Here is a 12833-nt window from a genome sequence, read left to right as displayed (position 1 = left end):
GATATTACATTTGCAAAAATGTAAAAAAAAAACCTGTTTTTTGCTTTGTCATTATGGAGTATTGTGTGTAGATTGATGAGGGGGAAAAAAAACATTTAATCAATTTTAGAATAAGGCTGTGATGTAACAAAATGTGGAAAAAGTAGAGGGGTCTGAATACTTTTCGAATGCACTGTAGCTCCCATAGAACACAATACCATATTGGTCTACCCATGATGAGTACACCGGTTCTGTTAAGTTGTCATGGCCTGAGGAGCTTTTCCCATTCTAGTAATTGTATTTCTATGAGGGAGAATGGGGTTGAGGGCACTTACCCTAGAGGAGGCGGTGGGGGTGGCGGGAGCAGAGGGCAAGGAGGCGCAGCTATGTGCGCTGTGCGAGGCCGAGGAGGAGGAGCGGGTGGGCGAGGCCGTGCGGGAGCCGGGTTTGGAGCGCCGGCCTCGGGAGCGGAACGCCGCCAGGCCGTGGGAAGCACCCTCCGGAAGGATGAACTTCTCACGCAGCTCCAGGTTGGTACGGCCTCGGGCTAGAGTGAGGGAAGAAGGGGAGAGAAAGAAAGAGAGAGAGAGAGGAGAGAAAGACAAAAGAATGGTCAAGTCTACTCAACTATGGCTGCAGTACGTATCTAGGAACAGTACGAGGCAGAGAGTCAGTGCTTCCCCGGCGAGTCACTGCTCTCATAGTCTGTGTGGTCAAGTCAGTGCTAGGTAGAGTGGGGCGAGGGGAGGGTTGGAAATCAGAGGCAGTGAAGTGCACTTCCGGATGGGCTACTTTTAAGTGGAGGAGGGAGTGAGTGTTTTATCTGTAGTGTTTGTGGCGGTGCAGAGGAAGGCGGCAAAGCATCCTCACACAGAGGTCAGAGGTCAGTCTATGCAAACTGATAGAAAGATGCTCAGCAAGAATGGACTTTAATAGTACACTTGTATTGCTATAGCCAAACTATTAGAACAATATTTACATTTGAGTCATTTAGCAGAGCAACTTACTGTAAGTGAGTGCAGACATTTTCATACGGGTTTATATGGTTATATAGCTAGAACACAGAGGTACGTCTGTCAGCCAAATCACAACCTCTCTTCTCTCACTGAGGGAGTCGCTCTGTTCACTCCTTTATTCTTCCCCCTTAATTCATAAACCGTGCGTTCGGTGCGAAATATGTGAGGCATGCCTGGTTATGCTCTTGGGGGAGCCCCAATACAGTACCAATGGGGACTCCCATAGACACTTATAGAAGCATTCTTAGACAAGATGGTGCAGCAGCCCCAGCACACAACACTCAAGCCCAGAAAAGCCAGCCACAGTGTGAGAGAGAGAGAGAGAGGGGGAGAGAAAGAGGGATGAGAGAGCTGCAGTTAGCATTAGCAGCAGGGCACTGGAGCCGCGGTCAGTAGCTATACCCAAGACGGGACACGCCCCCTCAGTCATCCACTAGCAACAGCAGCAAGACCAGTCAATAATAAATGGGTGCGCGCCCTGTAATTACGGTCCCCCAGCGAGCCAGGTGCACCCTCTAATTCAGTCCCCGCCCGCCATCACATAAAGAGCCGCTTCAAGCGCTATTAGAAACCCAGGCTGGCTACACCCAGGTCTTAGACGGTCTCCGTTTTTTTTTATGGGACTGGCCCGTCAAACTATGCAGCCATTTTGGATCCACATGGCAACCATCACCACCAAGACCAGGGCTGGCCAAACCCTGTTTTTGAGTGGGAAGCATGACGCGGACTGGCACACAGACAAGACTTAGACATGTGTACACATACATATGCCTAAACAGACACAAACACAAGGACTAGAATGAGAGGTTGAGCTGGATGGCTAGATGGATGGTTGGACGGACAGAGTGGGAGAAATGGAGGGATGGACAGTGGAGCAATGGAAGAGGGAGGGAGTGTAGGTACCTCTGCAGCAGAAATAGCCAGGAGTGACCGTCACTGAGAGACACAAGAGACAACGTGAAATAGTGGCGTGCTCACGGTGAGATGGAAATACATAGACACACACATTCCTTCTAATTAGCTCTCGCGTACACACACACACACACACCAACACGCTTGCCTCTCTCACTTCAACACAGAGGTGAACACAGAAGACAGTGGCAAAGAGAGTAAAAAAATACAGGTGACGTCCCCAAGGTTGAGGAGGTGAGCAGGTGAGCAGGAGGAAACATCAGGGACCAAAGTGACAAGTGGCTAAAACAACTTGAAAAACAAAGACACAGGTCAATGACTTGGACCTATAACCTGTGATAGGGATCCTCTTGTGCTAGCATTAGGCATGTAGCCAGAAAGGGTAGGAACGTTAGTTCAGTGTCACAGTCAGCAAAGCACAGCAAAAAGCCCCAAACAACAAAAAAAAACAACCAGAGGAAGTGAGAGAACGGAGAAGAGGCGGAGGGAGAAAAGGGGGAGAAGAGGCGGAGGGAGAAAAGGGGGAGAAGAGGCGGAGGGAGAAAAGGGGGAAAGAGAGCGAGAGAGAAACCCAACCTATACGAGATGAAATGGTGCTACTGGAGTCGGAGCGAAGGATCTTAAGTCCAGGATGTTGCACTGGAAGGAGAGAGAAGAGGAGAGAGGGAAGAAGGGAGAGAACTGAAGATCGTGCACCGTGCAACACTACTTTGAAAGAAGGACCGTGTAGCAAGAGAAAGGAATGCATGTACAAAAAAACAAAGGCGGAGAAAAAGAATGAGAAAGGGAGAGATGAACGAAGAGATGGGAAAAAGAAGGGATACCAACAGAGAAAAAAAGAGGAACCATAACAGAGGGAGAAAGAGCGATGGAGACGATTCAAGCCCGTCTTCTCATAGAACTATCACAGAGAGGGATGAAGAGGAAAGAAGGGATGATGATGGAGAGAGACTGCTCTGAGGAACACACCAGACAGACCGTAGACAGCTTTGGAAAAGACAACTCTGAAAACTGTAAACCTGAAAGGTTATATGTACTGTATATGTCCGACTATGTCTCGTTTAAACAGTTGACCATTGTACCATACCTTTTGCCCCTCTCGCAGTGCATCCAGCGGCTTGCATTTTGTACTCTGCATTTGTGTGTGTACATACATTCTGTTTTTGTATGAACTTAGTATTTGTTTGCATGTGCGTGTGTCTGTGCATAAATAAACTCACCTCTGCAGGGATCGTTCTTGACCAGGAACTCGTCCAGGGCCATCCAGCCCCCTCCGACCCGCACCATGACCGTACTGCGCAGGATACGCACCAACCGCAGCTGCTGCGAGTCACCAAACTAACACCGCCACGGAGAGGAGGAGAGAAAATGAAAAGTGGGAGAAACAGAGGGATTCAGTCACAAAGTATAACGATTAAGAATCCATAGGCATTATACACGGCAGCCCATACTAGTCTGAGAACAAGTGTACGCCACTCCATGCAAATTATACTCCAACTCCCATGCAATGATGATACCACTAAAATCACCCATTTGTCAAAAGCCCAGCTTACCCAACAATCAAAAAATCTCTGAAATATTTAATTCTACCCAACACTCAACTTTGTTTCATGCAGAATGACATTTCCACTTCAGAGTTACTATGGTAAACTGCTCCATCACCCAGCAAGCATAACTCTATGAAGCAATACCAAGTCAGAACTATCTTTGATTAGCCTGGCTCCGTTTGTGCTATCTAGTCAACTCTTTGGTCATTTATGGTCATTGTGACAATGACCATAGAGTTGGGCAAGACAGCACAAAACAGATATGGGACCAAGATGAATTTATAATTACTCTCAGAACAGCATGATTTCACCAATTTCACCAGTCCAAAGCCAATAGGATCAGGTATTATCGCCCATATCATTATAACCCATTCCAGTTTGCCAAATCGAAGTCATTCTCAAAACTAAAACCAAATCTGAAAAAATCACACCAAGAGAAACACCTCAATGCCCTATGAAACCCACTTCCATGATTCGCACCAACAGTGTAGTGCTACATTTGATCGGTCAAACATGAAATGCATTGTCACCATGGCAGCATTTTTTTTTTTTGGGGGTGTGGCGTCGAATTGAGGCCCCTGCATTGGTGGAGATCCAGGAAGCAGATTTCAAAGGACCGAACACGCGAGTCAACTTTACCTGGTTTCCAAGGAAGAACTACAATAAATCCAGCAGACGTGGAGGAGGAATAAACAAAGAGAAAGAAGAAGAGAAAGAGTGAAATAACATGGAGAGACAAATATTTCAAACTCAAACCTGTCATTGGATAAGAACTCATTTGGATAGAGAAATAAACTGTACCTCACTCCATGTACACATACTGTATATCCTTCACTAAGACTTTTTACAATTCATATTGTCGTTACTTGTCTCCTAGCCATTAAAACCAACGCTTAATTTGCCTGAAAAAGCAAAAGGATGCAGTGGAATTTGAATGACGTGGACACTATAGGGGATCTTATTTCCTATCTGTCACAGTGTGGTTAAAGTGCCACTCGAGAGACAAAACAAGATGGATAAGTCAATGAAGAGTGAAGCCAGACAGACAAACATACACAAGAACAGTCAAGACAGACAGAGAGGTGTGTGATGCCATGTGACAACGTGACTGGAGCTCAGTGCAGTTAGTTTATAGTGCGGTGTCTCTGGCCAGACACTGGATATCATTAACCCACGGACAATGATGATGTAGTTCACACAAAACAACAATGGTAGTAGTTGCTAATCCTGGAGCTGTGATGGCGTATAAGTGATATTATGGTCATATTAGTTTGTTGGTGGGAAGCACACACGGCATATCAATCCCTTAGTGCTGTGACTAGAGATATATGATATGTTAAAGAGCATTGGGGTGCAAAACATACGGCCCCCACGGGCCAGATACGCACCGTGGGACGCTCTTTTTTGGCCCGCCGGTTTCTTAGTAATTATCAATAATGTGACCACCTCGTTATAGGAGTATATGACAAAGCTTAGAGAAGCTGGCTTACAAAGCCGGTATTTCCATGGATACAGATGAGTGCTACTGTTATTAGCTAGCATTTAAATACGTGAGGAATGGAGAAACGTCATTTGTTAGTTCAACCACAGCAGTTGTTGGTGCTCAAAGAAGTAGTGACACACAGCCAGCATCAGAACAAAAACTATTCTGTGTCCAAAATGGCTACCTATTCCCTATATAGTGCACTACTTTTGTCCAGGGCCCTGGTCAAAAGTAGTGCACTATATAGGGAATAGGGTGCCATTTTCAGACGCAGCCCTAGACTGCAAATGCAACAACTTAAAAAAAAAACACACATTCTTAACATTACCAAGATTCACTCTGTCAAGTAACATCTGAAAACTGTATTTCGCTAAGTAGAAGCTGTCTAAGCAATTTTCTTAATAAAACAACAATACGCCCACAGCACTGTAGCCTCAGGTGTAACTCACCTTGTAATTGCTCTGGCCCATCTGCATTTAAAAATACAATATCTCATACCTAATACTAAGTCATAGTACGCAGACAATATATAATAACGTGTTTATTAACTGTTGGTAAATGTACACAGTCACTGGCTGAGGAGGACTTACTCTGTACTTGTTCTCTCCTATCTGCTCCACCTGGAACCGCTTGGCACATTTACACTGTGCCACCTGTCTGGTCACCTGCACAGAGTGAGAAAAGAGAAAGAGGGAAAGTTCAAAAGGCTGGCTCCATTAACCTCCAATGTAGGAGTTGCTATTGGACTGGACAAGTCAAAGGCCCAGCTTTGTTGTTCAAAATAAGTGTCATTTTTAATATCTGGGTATATATGTGTGTGTGTGTGTGTTCCTCACCTCGTCTTCTATCTTGTCAGCGTCGGTGGTGGGCCGGTAGGCGTCCTTGTTGGGGTGCAGCGCCGCCACAAACTCGTAGTAGTCGATGTAACCGTCTCGGTCCTGGTCAAAGATGTCAGCCACCGCCGTCATCTCCAACCTGCTGGTGGGGAACTCTGCACAGCACAACCAACAGTCAGAAAAAGATGTAGGACTTGTGACCAAGATGTAGGACTTGTGACCAAGATGTAGGACTTGTGACCAAGATGTAGGACTTGTGACCAAGATGTAGGACTTGTGACCAAGATGTAGGACTTGTGACCAAGATGTAGGACTTATGACCAAGATGTAGGACTTATGACCAAGTTGTAGGACTTATGACCAAGATGTAGGACTTGACTACAGTTTAAGTTGGAGCAGGCTATGGGCAAAGAACAGCGCTAACGATGTGTAGCTAGCTCTGAAGAACATACTTGAGGCCAGGATGCCGTCGATGAACTCCTGGCGAGTGATCTTTCCGTCCTGGTCCTTGTCGATGCGTCTGAAGAAGTCCATGACGCGCGACTTCTTGTGGTTCATCCAGCGCATGTACTTCTTCCTCCAAACGTCAAAGTCAAAGTTGGCAAACTCTTTCAGCTGGGGACAAAGACAACGAACATAAATGTGGGACAAATGAGGAAGAGCAATATACTTAGAGGAAATCATGTGTCTGTTTTGACAAGACAGCATACAGGAGAAAAAACAGGTCTGAAACTCGCGGTCTCCAAGCCCTCTACGGCTCTAATAGGGGAGATCAAGGGACGCTACAATACCTCTTCAAGCCTGTCGAGGGCGTCGTTGAGCTTCCGCTGGCGGTCGAGGGCAAGCAGCCACACCTGCTGCCACCTTGAGCATAGCTGAGTCAAGCGGGGGTTGCCCCCGGCGACTTGCATCGCCGCCTGTTGTTGATGCTGTTGTTGCTGCTGGTTTTTACCTGTAGGGCGAGGAGCGAGAGGTGTCATGATTACGGTGCATTACAAGGGTTTAAATGTTGAGGACACTTGATGGAACGTTTGACCATATTTTGGTGACTTTTATTGTGTTTCTCTATCAGTGAAGTCTGTCAGGATGGATTGTGAATGTTAGGGGGTTAGGCATCCACTGTAGATCTTCACTTATGCATTTCTAGGTCTATATGTATTCATATGTATTTAGTATAATATAATATCCATGCATCTCTGGGAGGTAAAATAAGGTAACACACGAGCTCCTCTCCTCTCAGCTAGGCTGCTAGGGGGCTCTGCTGGTTTCCTCTTGTAAGTCTTGGTCACTTTGTCCACGTCAGGCTGCTTCCGGGTCATCTCCTCCATAAACACCTGGGAACAATAGATTGACGTGAGACACAGCCAATAATTATAATAGCGACTAAGCCAATGAGGGTTTGAGAAAAGTAGGCTCCTCCCACCTGGTGTTCTGTGATGAGTGTTTTGAGCTGAGGGATGTCCTGTGGAAGGGTCTCTCCGTCACGCTGGACTAGGGCAGTCTCCGCCCACTGCAGCCATGACAACAGCTCCTCCAATAGCGTGGCGTTGTTGAGCAGCTCTGTCAGAGCGGTCTCCAGACGCTGCTCGTGCTGTTTGGCCCATGTGAGGACCTGCAGAAGCCAAATGCACCAATTAATGGGTGAAATACTAAATATTTTAAACAATTTCCATGACTCTCTGGCCCAGCAGGACTTTAAAATATTTACCCCCTCCCTCTCTTATCTCTCTATTCATCCCACTCCCCTTCTCCAGCCCACCTACCTCTTCAAAGCGGGAGCGGACGATGGTAATCCAGTGTTTGATGGTGGTGATGCAGTCGGCGTGGCACGTGGTGAGGATGGCCTCGCCCTGGCTCGCGGCCCGGTTCACGTCGGTCCTCTTCTCCTCCACCGTGGCCATGAAGTTCCGGTGGGTGTGGAGCAGCGTCTGCAGAGTCTCCGCCTCCTCAGGCAGCACGCCGCGGAACCGCAGCGTCTGCTCTGCCTCGGACAGCCACTCCAGCAGCAGCTGCACCTCCGTGCGGAACTCCTCCGCCTGAGAGAGACGGGTGACAGAGGGATCATTAGAAGGAACGAGAAAAAGGTTAAGTTTTATTGCGATTCTGCGGTCCAGTTTAAGGTATTATACAGTGCCTTGCGAAAGTATTCAGCTGTAAGTCGCTTGGGGTATGTCTCTATCAGTTTTGCACATTGATAGACTGAAATTTTCTCCCATTCCTCCTTGCAAAACAGCTCGAGCTCAGTGAGGTTGGATGGAGAGCATTTGTGAACAGCAGTTTTCAGTTCTTTCCACAGATTCTCGATTGGATTCAGGTCTGGACTTTGACTTGGCCATTCTAACACCTGGATATGTTTATTTTTGAACCATTCCATTGTAGATTTTGCTTTATGTTTTGGATCATTGTCTTGTTGGAAGACAAATCTCCGTCCCAGTCTCAGGTCTTTTGCAGACTCCATCAGGTTTTCTTCCAGAATGGTCCTGTATTTGGCTCCATCCATCTTCCCATCAATTTTAACCATCTTCCCTGTCCCTGCTGAAGAAAAGGAGGCCCAAACCATGATGCTGCCACCACCATGTTTGACAGTGGGGATGGTGTGTTCAGCTGTGTTGCTTTTACGCCAAACATAACGTTTTGCATTGTTGCCAAAAAGTTCAATTTTGGTTTCATCTGACCAGAGCACCTTCTTCCACATGTTTGGTGTGTCTCCGAGGTGGCTTGTGGCAAACTTTAAACGACACTTTTTATGGATATCTTTAAGAAATGGCTTTCTTCTTGCCACTCTTCCATAAAGGCCAGATTTGTAAAATATACGACTGATTGTTGTCCTATGGACAGAGTCTCCCACCTCAGCTGTAGATCTCTGCAGTTCCTCCAGAGTGATCATGGGCCTCTTGGCTGCATCTCTGATCAGTCTTCTCCTTGTATGAGCTGAAAGTTTAGAGGGACGGCCAGGTCTTGGTAGATTTGCAGTGGTCTGATACCCTTTCCATTTCAATATTATCGCTTGCACAGTGCTCCTTGGGATGTTTAAAGCTTGGGAAATATTTTTGTATCCAAATCCGGCTTTAAACTTCACAACAGTATCTCGGACCTGCCTGGTGTGTTCCTTGTTCTTCATGATGCTCTCTGCGCTTTTAACGGACCTCTGAGACTATCACAGTGCAGGTGCATTTATACGGAGACTTGATTACACACAGGTGGATTGTATTTATCATCATTAGTCATTTAGGTCAACATTGGATCATTCAGAGATCCTCACTGAACTTCTGGAGAGAGTTTGCTGCACTGAAAGTAAAGGGGCTGAATAATTTAGCACGCCCAATTTTTCAGTTTTTGATTTGTTAAAATAGTTTGAAATATCCAATAAATGTCGTTCCACTTCATGATTGTGTCCCACTTGTTGTTGATTCTTCACAAAAAAATACAGTTTTATATCTTTATGTTTGAAGCCTGAAATATGGCAAAAGGTCGCAAAGTTCAAGGGGGCCGAATACTTTCGCAAGGCACTGTATATACTGCACTGTGCTCGCACAGATACCATTAATCAAATAAAAGATGGACTGAAATGATTTGTACCTGTGCATGAAATGGTCATAAAAATGATATTTTCCAACTTCCAAGTATTGTGTTAATACATAAAAACAAAAATGGCACAGCCACTTGGCTTCTTCTTCCCAACTGACCTGTTTGAGGGCCTGCTGAAGACGGGTCTGCTTGGTGACGGACAGGGCACAGACTGTGTCCCAGCGGTTGCTGAGCTCTTGCAGTTGAACTTTGACCCAGGCGGTGTCGTCGCGGCCCGTCTCCATCAGTTCTCTGGCTGAGCGCTTCAGGGCGTGAACACTAGTTGTCCTCTTTCCCAACTCCTTCTGGAAGGCCTGAGGAGACAAAACCAAACAGTGGTCAAACAACATGGTAACAATGTTAACCTAAACACAGAGCAGGGCGATCAAATATCATGAATGAATATATACTACATTAGTCCTCAATAGGGAAAAAAATATAGTTATGTTTGAGAAATAAGTATTCAAATGTAATGATGCTTGGGCAATGCGGCGCTGGGCAAATAAATGAATGGCTTTATTAACCAATGGTAACCAATAGTCTGACATTGCGGTTTCATAAATAAAGAAATACCTTGTGTGAGTCCATGAGGTTGGAGACCAGGTCCAGGTCTCCGTGGACTGGCAGGTCTTCAGCCAGCTGGGGTTCTACACGGTACAGCCAGTCCACCAGGGCCTGCAGGGCCTCAGCAAACTGACCTGAGAACAGCAGGGCCTCCTCTAGCTTGTGTTGCCTTGATGAGAGACGGAGGGAAAGGTCAGTTGTCACATTACATTGAAATTGTAGCTATCGTTATTTTAACTTTGCTTTTATGGTCCAGTATTCTATATGGCAGCGCCCTAGAGAGCTACTGAGTTTGCAGGCTTTTGTTCTAGCCCTGCTTTAACACGCTTGTTTCAAATAAATAATCAATAATAGTGGGGTTCAATCAGGACCAGAATTAGCCGAATCAGGTGTGTTACTTAGTGCTGGAACAGAAACCTGCACAATCAGTAGCTCTCCAGGACTGGAGTTGGAAAACCCTAGCATAATATTCATTGTAATAAAGCAATTGGCATGGAGTTTTCCCCTCACCTCTCAACACTCTTCCCACAGACGGTGTCCCACTTGTCCCTGACCTCCCCCAGTAGGTGGTCTAGTTTCTGGGTGTCTTCGGGCAACGTGGTCTTGTCCCTCATGGCCTTACCAGACCTCACTGTGGTGTCATACACCGGCTGCTTAGAGCCCAGCGCCTTCTGAAACTCCTTTTGGGGGGGGGGGGGGTGGTGGTATTTAGTTAAGGATACCAGAACAGAGGGTCTACATTATGCAGCTTAACCATATATTGTGTTCGTTGTGTGTGAGAACCGCTCAGAGACCCACACAGTGAGACTCCTACAGTACCTTGTGTTTGGTCAGTTGTACTTTGATCTTGTCTGGCTCGTTGGAGATCTCCAGCTCCGAGTCTAGCCGGCTCTCAGCCTCCTCCAGCCAGTCTGACAGTTTCCTCCAAGCCTCATGAAACTAGAGGGAGGGAGAGAGAAACTGGTTGACCACCTCTAATTGATTTGCAGGGTGATTTCTGAAACAAAATGGCTGCCGTGTAGCATCCATTTGGTGAAGGGTAAAGTGACTTGCGAACATATGGAGAAAGCATTTCAAACCCTCTCTCATACCTGCTTGGCCCTCTTGCGGGCTTCGTCGAGGTGTCTGCCGCGGTCCAGGGACCTCTGCACCAGCTTGTCCCAGCGGGCCTGAACACTCAGCAGAAGGTTCTTGATCAGAACCACATCCTGCTTCAGACTGGCGAAACGCAGCTGAGAGCCGGACTTCTCCAGAGCCAAAACCTGCTCCCTGTGGGTGTTCACCTCATTCACAAACACCTGGGGGGGAACAGAGATCGCCGGAGAGCGTGTTAGTCGTATAACTCCCTCGTGACAGCCTTAACATTACATTGATTCGCTCATTTGGTTCTGGGTGCCATGATTTCAGCTGTATATGCACATGCTCATCAGCACATACCAGCTAACAAAACAGAAGGGAGTGTAGGAAGGGAAGGGTGGAAGGGAAATGTATTAAGTCTGCAAACTGTCTGATGAATATGATGAGTCAACTTAACTGCAATACTACATTTGAATATATTTATGTGAATTACAGTTAAGTATATTCTATCCTTTTTTCCCATTTTAATGTTACTCCCTTTTTCTCCCCAATTTTGTGATATCCAATAACGATCCTGCCTCATCGCTGCAACTCACCAACGGGCTCGGGCGAGGCGAAGGTCGAGTCATGTGTTCTCCAAAACATGACCAGCAAAACCGCGCTTCTTAACAAGCAGGCAGCGAGCTGCACCAATGTGCAGGAAATGTTCTGCAGCCTGCATGAGCCCGGCCCGCCACAAGGAGTCGCTAGAGCGCAATGAGCCAAGTAAAGCCCCTCCGGCCAAACCCTCCCCTAACCTGGACAACGCTGGGCCAATTGTTCCCAACCTATGGGACTCCCGGTCACGGCCGGTTGTGACACCGCCTGGGATCAAACCCGGGTCTGTAGTGACGCCTCAAGCATTGAGATGCATTGCCTTAGACCGCTGCGCCGCTCAGGAAACATGTATTCTATCCTTGTACTCACCAATATAGTATAGTACAGCATAGGATCTCTAAACTTATATTGTGCCGAAATTGCCCACCTTGTGTTCGTCTATCTGGAAGAGGACGGTGTCCAGGATGAGGGAGGGGGCCTGGGCCATGTTGAGGGTCTGCTCAGCCTGGGTCAGCCAGTTGATGGTGTCCTGGAGGGAGGACTGGAACCCTGTGGCCAGCGACACCGCTTCTTCCAGCTTCGCCTAGGGTGGGGGGGTGGAGGTCAGTGAAATGGTTGATGGTAATATTGAAAATCGCTCCTGCAACAATACACTTCCTATGTAAAACAGTGTTTTTCTTATCTGTGAAAATCTATAATGTATACATTTTATTAGGTACCTAATTGCATACATATACAAATACACATGCTCTTACTTATAGCCCTTCATTCATGTCTCAGAACAGAAGCTTCTTCTCTTACCCTGCGGTCATCCATCTTGGTGTTCAGGCTGGCCCACTTGTTCTGCAGCAGGGCCAGGTTCTGTTGGGTCTGGGTCGTGCCAGCCCCGGGGCCGCCCTCCTCCCCCCCGCGGGAGAGCAACATGGACTCCCCCGCGTCCAGCAGCCGGTTGTACTGCTCCGCGCGCTGGGCCAACTGGGTCTGAAGCTCCTATAGAGAGACAGATTTTTTCAAAGGGTTGAATGAATGAACAATGAATAACCTTGATAATGAATGGTAAACATGTGGCCAGGGTTTGGAATGAGGAATTTCGATACTTTGAGGAGCCACCCAATAACAACAGGTGTTCGCTAGTTATGTATTGTGCATGTCTAACACACCCGTTACACATGGGTAAAAACAACATGTATACAGATTAGATAGTAGACAGTGACTCATATCTACTGTCGTGTATGTATGGAACAGGCTGCAGCGT

General features: G+C 46.8%; 1 protein-coding gene across 33 annotated transcripts in view; it reads right to left on the bottom strand.

The window, feature by feature from the left end:
* The window catches only part of LOC110487604 (microtubule-actin cross-linking factor 1), a 251689-nt gene that overhangs the window by 8277 nt on the left and 230579 nt on the right, over nt 1–12833 (bottom strand). For 14 of the 33 annotated variants that reach the window (XM_036971072.1, XM_036971087.1, XM_036971082.1 and 11 more), the window contains 20 exons: nt 12380–12568; nt 12006–12161; nt 10996–11202; nt 10724–10843; nt 10415–10584; nt 9914–10073; nt 9460–9654; nt 7537–7809; nt 7197–7385; nt 6996–7107; nt 6565–6725; nt 6226–6388; nt 5774–5928; nt 5528–5602; nt 5387–5407; nt 4094–4111; nt 3128–3245; nt 2484–2546; nt 1899–1931; nt 315–526 (listed from right to left, as the gene is read on the bottom strand). In XM_036971072.1, the coding sequence (XP_036826967.1) occupies nt 315–526; nt 1899–1931; nt 2484–2546; nt 3128–3245; nt 4094–4111; nt 5387–5407; nt 5528–5602; nt 5774–5928; nt 6226–6388; nt 6565–6725; nt 6996–7107; nt 7197–7385; nt 7537–7809; nt 9460–9654; nt 9914–10073; nt 10415–10584; nt 10724–10843; nt 10996–11202; nt 12006–12161; nt 12380–12568 (2790 nt within the window). The remainder of the gene's footprint in view (nt 1–314; nt 527–1898; nt 1932–2483; nt 2547–3127; nt 3246–4093; nt 4112–5386; nt 5408–5527; nt 5603–5773; nt 5929–6225; nt 6389–6564; nt 6726–6995; nt 7108–7196; nt 7386–7536; nt 7810–9459; nt 9655–9913; nt 10074–10414; nt 10585–10723; nt 10844–10995; nt 11203–12005; nt 12162–12379; nt 12569–12833) is intronic. The other 19 variants (XM_036971101.1, XM_036971100.1, XM_036971102.1 and 16 more) reach the window with 8 other exon arrangements.

This window comes from Oncorhynchus mykiss, chromosome 32, assembly GCF_013265735.2.
Source record: "Oncorhynchus mykiss isolate Arlee chromosome 32, USDA_OmykA_1.1, whole genome shotgun sequence".
NCBI classification, from domain to species: domain Eukaryota; kingdom Metazoa; phylum Chordata; class Actinopteri; order Salmoniformes; family Salmonidae; genus Oncorhynchus; species Oncorhynchus mykiss.
The sequence above is the reverse complement of the archived record's forward strand: the minus strand, read 5'-3'. Positions and strand labels throughout refer to the sequence as shown.